General features: G+C 52.7%; 2 protein-coding genes across 2 annotated transcripts in view; one reads left to right on the forward strand and one right to left on the reverse strand.

Annotated features, from left to right (window-relative positions):
* The window catches only part of ENH_00036440 (hypothetical protein, conserved), a gene marked incomplete at both ends in the record, with an annotated part of 5,388 nt that extends 5,220 nt beyond the window's left edge, over positions 1 to 168 (reverse strand). Inside the window, one exon of the mRNA XM_013585131.1 lies at positions 80 to 168. Coding sequence (XP_013440585.1) covers positions 80 to 168 — 89 coding nt within the window. The remainder of the gene's footprint in view (positions 1 to 79) is intronic.
* Positions 169 to 7,716: 7,548 nt separating this feature from the next.
* ENH_00036450 (hypothetical protein, conserved) overlaps positions 7,717 to 9,875 on the forward strand; it is a gene marked incomplete at both ends in the record, with an annotated part of 5,458 nt that continues 3,299 nt past the window's right edge. The window contains 2 exons of the mRNA XM_013585132.1: positions 7,717 to 8,899; positions 9,144 to 9,524. Of these exons, the coding sequence (XP_013440586.1) occupies positions 7,717 to 8,899; positions 9,144 to 9,524 (1,564 nt within the window). The remainder of the gene's footprint in view (positions 8,900 to 9,143; positions 9,525 to 9,875) is intronic.

Here is a 9,875-nt window from a genome sequence, read left to right on the forward strand (position 1 = left end):
CAGCAATTGTGTCTGGGAGGGCCCCCAGAGAGACAAAAGAGAAAAGAAAAAGAAAAGAAATTAAAAAGATAAAACTCACCTGGGGGCATCGGGAAGAAGAGAAGTTGGCTGGAGCTCGCGCTGGAGGTCGCGGAGGTTTACCTTCGTGCCCTTGCTTTTGGGGGCCATGGTTAGGGTTTAGGGTTTAGGGTTTAGGGTTTGGGGGTTTGCGGTTTCGCTTTCGGGTTTGCTGCCTACTTTTCGCAAACTGCTGCTGCAGAAGGTAAGAGCTCGACACAAACCCACAGCTCACCGCCGCAGCACCAACAACAACCGCTGCTGCTGCTGCAGCTGCTGCCCTCAAGTGCTGCTGCTGCGCCTGCAGCAGCAGCAGCTGCTGCTGCAGCAACCGGCTCTGGGACTGCTCGCCCCTTTGTCTGCCCCTTCTCTCTCTAATTTAATTCCTTTTTATTTTCTAAATCATAAATGCTCTTCAAATTGCCCTTTAGCGCGCCATCTTACCCCCAACAGGGCCCCCACTGCTGCTGCTGAGGGGCCCACCGCCTGCGGCGGCTGCAGCTACCTCGACTTTAGGCTTCGTTCTCCGTTTTTTGCCGGCTTTTCCTAAAAGTATTAATGTAAACTGTTTTATTTACCTTTTCTCCTTTTCACAGAACCAAATCTTTGCAAATTTCACGCGCTTTCCGCCCTTTTCCGTTCGCGCCGCGGCAGTCACCGGCTCGCGCTGAGCTGTACATACACCCCAACGGTCAGTCGCAAACCCCAGCCGCGCTACACCCTCACAAATATTAAACTGCATTTTCTTTCTGTTTAAATTATATCCAAAAGAAACCTCAATTAAGCCTATAAAGACTAAAGACCAGCAGCAGCAGCCCGCGAAGCAGCAGCAAAGCTCAGACAATGAGCCCCGGCTGAACCTCCAGCTGCTACGGCCAGCAATGCTGCAGCAAAAACAAAAGGAAATGGAATTAAAATGAAGAACTGCAGCTCCTAAAGCGAAAAGAAAGGACGGCGAGCAGTGTCTAGACAGCGTTTCGGAGCAGAGAGCTCCAAACTTTTGCTTCTCTCGACAAAAAGAAAGTGAAAAAGAAACATCAAAGGTCCTACGGGCCCTAGACATTGAACAGAAACACTCTCCTAACACGAAAGCTTGCTGCGCAGCCCAAGCAGCAGCACAGGAGCTCGTTTTCACTTTTGCTGCAGCCAAGAGGCTTTGCTGCTGCTTCCTTTTCTATCTCTTGCTGCTGCTGCATCTGCCAGTTGCTGCCTCACTAGTGCACCCATAGTCTCCAGAGAAGGCCTAAACTCTAGTTGAGAAAAAGCCCCGAGACAAACGAAGGAAATAGAATCATCGCTGGTTTGCTGCTGCTGGAACAACTTCACTTCTGCTGCAGTTTGCAGAACATTGCAACGAACTGCCAACAGCAAATGACAGCATGAAGTGAAGACCCGAACCAGCTGCTAATGCATCTTGCAGCTGCATGCGGAAGAAAGCATGCAGAATGCATTCATACTTTGTATATTTCAGCAATAGTGCATGCAAGAAAGTTACTGGCGCATCTCCTTAAGGGCCTCCTGAATGCTTCAGGCCAGAGGAGCAAGAATAGCCACTGCATGCAGGCAGCATAGCATTTACCACAGCTACTTCTTCGTCAGCATTTCTCTCTAAGACAATTAAAAGACTTTTGTACTTCACCAAAACCATTGAAGTGGATGCCCTCGACCATCTGCTGTAGGTGCTGAGCAGAAGAAGAGAGGCCCTTGTGTTCTTTTGCTTCTAGTGAAGTCCATTAACACTGAGACATGGTCACAAGTGGCTAAGCTGGTAGCGAGGTCCTAACTGGAAAGTGCCTACAGGCCCCCAGTAAATGCTGAGAGGAACTTTTGTTGTAGGATATTTGCCTGAGACGGGCAATGCACTGTGTGGCTTCGAAAAATAAAACTCAGAAGATCTAACTTGATGAAACGACTAGCAGTCATAACCATGTAAAGAGACTTAGCTTAGGAGTGATCAGGCGCGGTGGGCTCTGCAGTTATTTCTGGGAACTGGGGCGGGTGAGAAGCACTGAAGCCAAAGCGTGCAGCAAGGGCACACGCGGAGGATGAAACATTCAGGCCAATCCCTTTGAGAACTAAACTTAGAATGGCGATGTTCAAACCTTAATTACTCAGAAACAGTGCCTTTAGTGTCCGCCGTTCAGTATGGACTTGCGTAGCCGAAGCAGGAGAGATACATGGAAATCAGGCTGCGCCTAACAGACTATAATGGCTGGCTAGCCGCTTTCTAATGGTTAGCCACTGGCTAGCCACTGGCTTACCATTGCCAGTCGAGCTTTCCCTGAAGATGCAAATGCAATCTGGGCAGCGCACACAGGAAAAGAAGACTTCAGTTCAAGATTTAATAAAGCAGCGACGTCCTGAGCAGTTCTGAGAGCCACGCTTTGTGACGCATGCATAACCATTCTAGGCCCGATTCTTTGGGAAATACAAACGCTTTTCCGCCGGCATTTCCTTTTTGCTGCCTTGTTGTGATATAATCTGCAGCCTCAGCGCCCCTTGCCAGCCTCAAGCTCCAAGCCTCACAGCAGAGCCCAGTTGGCCTGGTCGCTGTAGCGGTAAGCCCCTCTGCATGTTAATTCCTTCCGGTTATTAAGTCAATCTACACATTCTGAATCTTCTGGCCTTACACCCATTCCGGGCCAGAGACTAGTGCTGCGAACTCCAGCAGCAACCCGCACAACTAAAAAGATCTGTTGAATCTACGGACCGCATGGTGCCTGAGTGGCCCCACGGGGAAATAATTGCATAGCACCTGCATCTGCTACAACAGTAATGCTCCCGTTCCACTGGCTGTATTGCATAGGGCGCCAGCATAGGGCCAGATGCCATAAATCATTGCACATATCAGTAAGGCGATTAGCGCTGCAGGCCGCAGGCCCAGCTGATGATGAGGGGGTGGCTGTGCCGCGGCAGAGAAGAGCAAGTGGTGCGCGGCGAGCGCTCGAGGAGATATCAAAAGGACTTTTATTTAAGCGGCGGTGCAGGTTTGGCTAGGCGTGAGGCCACGAGCACCTCGCGCCTCGATTTCTGCCGAAGTGCAGAGTGCAATGTTGCAGCAATTTGTATAGCTGTAGTTAGTTGGAGCTTTTGACAAAATTGTTTGCCATTAGAAGCTCACCTGGGTTCTTGGCCTGGCCTTCTGATACCTGGCGTCGACAGCAATCGCCCAAGGTTATCCAGATAACAAGTAGAATGCCGCTTCCTAAGAATCTCCAACTATTTTTTTTGGGCACTCGCACGAATTCATTTAGTGAAAATCACGGACGAGTTGCACAAGCGTCTGTTCCTTTATCTAAAGGCGGGGATATTGCATTTGTTGCCCCAAAGAATTGAATTGTGGCACAGGCATCTAACGACGCTGTATATGAGCTTCCATTGCAGGGAATCTCCTTGCGGCATGCTGCTATGGTTGCTCAGTGTGCGCTGCCCTCAACGCCGCTGCATTCCATTTGATTCACGTTGAGTCCCTGGCCTATCAAGCTTGTACTGTATGCCCTTTTGCTGGAAAGTCTAAATACCTGAAAATGCATGCCACCAGAGAAGAAACAAAGGCAACGAATTCCAAAAGGATATCTCATGTGGCGGCTCTTAACAAATGTCGTGGTGCGCAGCCTTGCCAAAAGTGTAAATATAATTTCGGGGGGCTTGTGGCTTGCAGGACAAAAAGTCCCACATCATTAGTGGCACTAAAGAGATATAACCATTGAGCTCAGTGTGTGAGACTGCGCCACCACTAATCCATTTCCTCCAGCTTGTCCTTCCCCAACAAGCCTCATCAGTGGATTCCATTTGCCTCTTAACTTTAAAAATACCCTGTAGATCACTTTAGTCTCTTGCATGCTAGTGCTGGCTGCTTTCGAGGCTGGTGGCTGCTGCAGTCCTGGAGCGGACGGCCGCAGGGGCTGCTGGGATATGCCTTCAAAAGCAAAACTGCCATTGCTATTTTAAATCAATCTTCAACTGGCATTTATATATTACTGTACTGCATAGAGGCGCCTCTTGACTTCAGAGCACTGAAGCTGGCCGTTGGCTCCTGGTAGCTATGAAAGGCCTTCGCTCCTCACGGAAAAGGCTGCGGCCCCCGCAACTGATCCCAGCGTTTGCTACGCAACCCTGGGCATTTATAGGTTCATATTGCTCCCTCTTCAACTCTCTAAAGCTATATATTAAATCCTAAAACTTCACAAAACCTACACACAACAATAACTCCGTGCAAGCGGCGGTATCACGTTTACACAAGCACAAACGTGAAGAAACTTTTTCTTGAATTTTTACATAAAATATCTGTATACTGACACGGCCACGAGCTCGTGAGAACTAATATTCACAACACACACTCACAACACTATGGAAGGCTAAAAGACTGAGTACAAGCAATTTAAGAGCAATGCGAACGAGCTTTCCAACAAGTAGTCTTACTATATTAAAAGAAAATATCAAAGCCTCTGGTCGAAAGGGATAGTAATACAGAGACGCTGTGGCTTCCGGGGAAGCCATTTCTAGCAACATAACCCTGGCATCAAGGTAGAGATACGAGGGCCAGTGGCCCCAGGAGGTCAGTAGAGCTTCAGTTTGCCTCCTTTTCGCCTTTTTATCATTATTTCTTTGTCTCTATTATTGCGGTTATTTCCCCATAAAGCAAACACTGGCTTTTGGAGAGTGCCAAAGGCCGAGTGTCACCTGCTTCTCAAGCCGTAGAAGCACAGAGAAAGTTGCCTAGCCATTCACTGCTAGTTTAAACCTCCAGGAACTATTAGTATAAATATAAGTAGTACTCTGTGGGTCTTCGGGGTGAAAGGCAGAGCTTGCGACCTCAGCGGGAAATGCTTTAAGAGGCAACTTAAATCTCTTGACTGCCATTTCTTAAGGCCTTTGCCTTTAGGAAAGTGGCAATTCCCAACCTCCGCAAGCTCCCCAGCCCTTGGACTGGCGCAGGCCAAGTGTAGTACACTGCTTTCTGCACAGTGTCTACGATGCTGCACAACCCTCGACTCTGCTGTTCAATGAAATCTTCTTTACTACCGACGCATCGATCGCGTGTTGTCTACCAATTTATTAGACGACCTTTTTATGTCAAGTTCTCAAAATCATAATTCATAAAAGCCGTTTCTTCTCTTCTTGCTTTGCAGGTCCGGTGAGGATCCGACGCGCACCGGCGCCGGCGTTGCCGGCAGCCCAATCTTAGAGCATTCGCAGGCATTTCTAGTTTATAAATGTTAATTTGTTAACAAATTGCATTTCTATTTCACTAATAAGAGGTTACAGCGCTCATTCCGCGTCTCAACTTTTTAACCGCTTATAGATCATCAGTTGGCTATCCTCTATAGGTCACCAGCAAGCCCCATTGTACTGCCTGCGCACTACACCAAGTCTCTGCTGCTAGCAGCACTCAAATGCTGAGCCAAATGACAGCAGCTGCACTGCAGCAGGACTTGGCCTTGACAAGGCCCCGGGTCCTTCTGGCTCTTGTGCAGATTGCTGCAGAAGAAGAGTTTAAAGGTACTTGCTGCGTCGGTAAAACCCCAAAAAGGAGTTCCGACTGGCTCTTTGCTGCTGCTGCGATCCGGGAAATCATTTGCTAGCATCAGCTGTGCATTAGTAGCAGGTGACCCCACTGAGACATATGCATGCGGCTGTGTGCATGCAAAGACACATAAAGCTGTGCTGCAGAAGCCACGCAATATTTGCATGCGGTGAACTGGCACATAAATGGAGCATTTGTGCGCTCAAGGGATAAACATTTGCCTCCAGAAATGCATAATTGCGCACTTTATGCATGCACAGCTGCATGCAAAATGGTGCTTGCCTTTGATATTGCACAAAACTGCTGCACAAAGTATGTTTTTGGAGCAATTTAAGTGAACAGCGAAACTGAAGACAGCTCCCAAAAGAGCCCTCTCGGGCTGCGTCTTGGCGCCAGTTGGTTGCTGCTGCTGCTGCTGTTGCTGCAGTTGCGGGAAATGCTGTTTTGCTGCCTCAGAATGAAGGACGATCACAAAGGTTTACTATGCATTTACTGCACCAGTGAGAAACAGAGTTGACGCCCCTGGCTCTGGCTAGCTTTCTAGCTAGCTAGCTAGCTGCAAAGGGCTGGACCTAACTATCAAAACTTATTTAGCTTTCTAGAAGTGGGCTTTAACACGGGGCAGCCGCATTTCTTGGCCTACAGACACAGCTGGGCAACAGCAGCAGCAGCAGCAGCTGCTGCTGCTACTGCTGCTGCTATCGGCGGCAACTTATTGTCCTTCTCCCCCTCTATTTATCCAAAAATACATCACTAAAATTTGGGTTGCTCTTCTTTCATCACTTGCTTGCTGTAGCTTCTGTTGGAAATAAACATGTGCTGCTGCAGGAGGTGCCTCGTGGCAGGGCTGGGGTGGCAGGAGCGCCCGTCCCTGAGCCACGGAATAATGCTCATTCATTGAAATAAAGATAAATAAAGGAGCAAAAAGAAATAAATTTGCTGGAATTTGTTGTATTCTGCTGCAGCAGCAGCAGCAGCAGCCGGAGTGACCCTCAGTGGCGGCGCAGCTTCCGCGTATAGGACGTCACCCCATTGAACGCCGCAGCAAATTGCCCGCATAATTAAACAAAAGCTACTTAGATAAAACAGAAATAATGCAATTAAAGGAGTGAATATATTTGAAGAAATAGTTTGGCAGCCAGACACTGCCCCGCGGCGGCTGCAGGTAGCAACACTCGAGCAGCAGCAGCAAGAGCAGCAGCAGCAGCAGCAAACAGGAGCAGCAGCAGCACAAGCTATAGCATTTGGGCCTGGTAGAGGCAGCCTATAAAATTCAAAGGGAGTCTCGTTTCTATTTAATGCGCTCAAGAACTCCCGGTTTCCATTGCAGCAGCGACAACAGCTGCTGAGCAGCAGCAGCAGCAGCAGCAGCAGCGAAAGCATTATTCTCTGTCCGCACAGTGCCGCCCTCAGCTGCCCCTCTTCCTCAAGCCCTGGGCTCCCTCATAACTGTCCTATTTTTTCCAGTGCTGCCTATCGACTGCTGCTGCTTGCTGCTGCTGCAGCAGCAGCGCTGCTCTGCTGCTGAGGCCCGCGAGACCTCTATGTCTGATCTTGCTTCGGCTGCTGCTTCCTGCTGCAGCTCCGCAACCCCTTTTCCACTATTTACTTCACATTTTATATTTTATTTATTGCTGCAACAGATTATATAGCTCAAGGGTGCCCCGGGCGCCCCGCAGCGGCGGTGCCGCAGGGCCACCCCCACCGCAGCAGGTGACCCTGCAGGTGACCCCACAGCCTGGGAGGCCTGCGTGGCTGTAAGCTGCTGCAGCAGCCTCTCCAGCAGCAGCAGCAGCTCCAGGGGCCCCTTTCCTTGCTTTCTTGCAGCAGCAGAGGGCCTCCGGCTGGCCCTTAAGGCCTCAGCTGAGGCACTGAGCAGGAGGCGCCGCAAGGCAGCAGGCAGCAGCAGCAACAGCAGCAGCTGCAGCTGCAGCAGCTGCAGCACCGCAGCGTGCTGCAGCAGAGACACATGCGTGAAAGGCTACTAGGCGCCCGAGAGGGAAAGCAGTTGTTCCCCTGCAGCGCCCTGGACAAACCTCAGCAGCAGCAGCAGCTGCTGCAGCAGCAGTGACAGCACCCACAGCAGAGACAGAAGCAGCAGCAAAGGGAGCAGAAGAGGGTCAGAGCCTGGCATGTGGTCGTTCTCCTCACAGTCGCCTTTCGCGCTGCAGCAGCAGCAGCAGCAGCAGCTGCAGCAGCAGCAGCAGCAGTTGTTGCAGCGCCAGCAGCAGCAGCAGCAGTTGCTGCAGCGCCACCAGCAGCAGCAGCAACAGCAGCCATTGCAGCGTTTCGGTTCCTCTGGCATTCGTCTCGAACGCCCTTACCAGCAACAGCAGCAGCAGCAGCAGCAGCAGCAGCAGCAGCAGCAGCTTGAGTTCACGAAGCTGCTGCGCCACGCACCGCACTCTCTGGGCAGCAGCAGCAGCGGGGCCCTCGCCTCTAGACTGACCTCTTGCGGCCCCAGCCGCTCTGTCAGCAGCAGCGTAGACATCACCAGGCCTCACAGCAGCAGCAGCAGCAGCAGCAGCAGCAGCAGCAATGTGGGTTTCGCCAACCTCAACCCAGATGCCCCCTTCAGGCTCAGCAGCAGAGGCAGCAGCAGCAGCAGCAGCAGCAGCTTGGGCCACCCCTACCTGGAGGCCTCTCGCGCGCAGCAAGACCCGTATGCTGCAGAGCTGCTGCCAGACACAGCAGCAGCAGCAGGAGCAGCAGCAGCAGCAGCAGCAGCAGCAGCAGGGGGGGTCTTGTCCGGGGAGTCGAACTCTCTGCCCCCCGACGAACTCACCTCGGGCTCTGTGCATGCGCAGCCAGAGGGGGGGGCCCCCCTGGGGGGCCCCCCGGGTCTGTCAACAGGGTACTTGGGGGGCCCCCAAGGGGGTTCTTATTTGCGATTTAAGGGCAGAAGCCTCTCTTGCTTCTCCGTGTCTGATGAGGGGGGCCCCCCTGCTGCTGACCTCCGCAGAGTTCGCTTTTCGCTGATGGAGGGGCCTGCGTTGTCTCCTGCTGCTGCTGCTGCTGCTGCTGCTGCTGCTGCTGCTGCTGCAGCAGGCGGCGCAAAGGCCGCGGCGCCCCCCAGGGCTGCTGCGCTGCAGCGCCGCATGAGCGACGGCGGCGCCGTCGGCAGAAGCGCCCCCACCCCAGCAGCAGCAGCAGCAGCAGCAGCAGCAGCAGCAGCAGCAGCAGCAGCAGCAGGCAGCAGCCAAGGAGTCAGTGGCTACCTCACTCTTAGCCTCGATGCTGCTTCTGTGGGGGCCTCCGGGGCGGTGCAGCCCAGCGACGTTTTCAGCCGCATGGAAGTTGTGGCTGTCCCCGAAGGTAAACCCTAAACCCTAAACCCTAAACCCTAAACCCTAAACCCTGAACGCTGAGCCAGCGCCTTGATGGGCAGGCACGCAGAGCTTCTGATGAAGGAGGCGAAAGAATTGGACGAAGCGAAAAGCTAAAGGCCACCTATTCAATACCTGCTGCTGCTGCTGCTGCTGCTGCTGCTGCGGTGAACCTGCTGCTGCTGCTGCTGCTGCTGCTACTGGTGTGGGCTGTTGCTGCGGGTGAGATTCAGGCTGCTCCAGTACTGCCGTAGGGACCCATGTCTTGATGCAGCTGCAGGAGAGCGCGCAGCAGCAGCAGCAGCAGCAGCAGCAGCAGCAGCTGCAGCGGACAGAGTCTGCGCGTGCTGCGGAAGCCGCAGCAGAGGCTGCCGCTCAAGAAGCAACAGCAGCAGCAGCAGACGCAGCAGCCGCGGCTGCAGCAGCAGCAGTTGCTGTTGCGAATTCTGCCTCAGCTGAGGCCGAAGCAGCAGCTATCGAGGCTCTAGCAGCAGCAAAAGAAGTAGCAGCAGCAGCAGCAAAGAGCCACCACGCTGCTGCTGCTGCTCCACCCAGTGCTACATCGCTAACCACTTTGCATCCGCTGCCGCCAAAGCAGAAGATCCTTTACCGCTGTAGGGTTTAGGGTTTAGGGTTTAGGGTTTAGGGTTTAGGGTTTTCAGTTAAGAGCTAGGACTTAGGCTTTCGGGCTCTTGGGCGCAGGCAGCAAGCTCAAGCAGCGTGTTCACAGCGCAGGGCTCAGAGTTTAGGGTTTAGGGTTTAGGGTTTAGGGTTTAGGGTTTAGGGTTTAGGGTTGTGCATGCGCTGCAGCTGACTCTGTGAAGCCGCAAGGTGCACGTACACCTGGGCGTTTCCGGGAACCCTTTGCTGCTGCGGAAGCTTTGGAGGCTGACGGGCTGCTGCAGCGGCGGCCGCTGCGGCTGAGAGTTCCGCGATGCCGTCTGCGCAGCCCGGCAGCGGCACCA

Source organism: Eimeria necatrix, genomic scaffold, assembly GCF_000499385.1.
Source record: "Eimeria necatrix Houghton genomic scaffold, Enh_scaff267, whole genome shotgun sequence".
Lineage (NCBI taxonomy): Eukaryota > Apicomplexa > Conoidasida > Eucoccidiorida > Eimeriidae > Eimeria > Eimeria necatrix.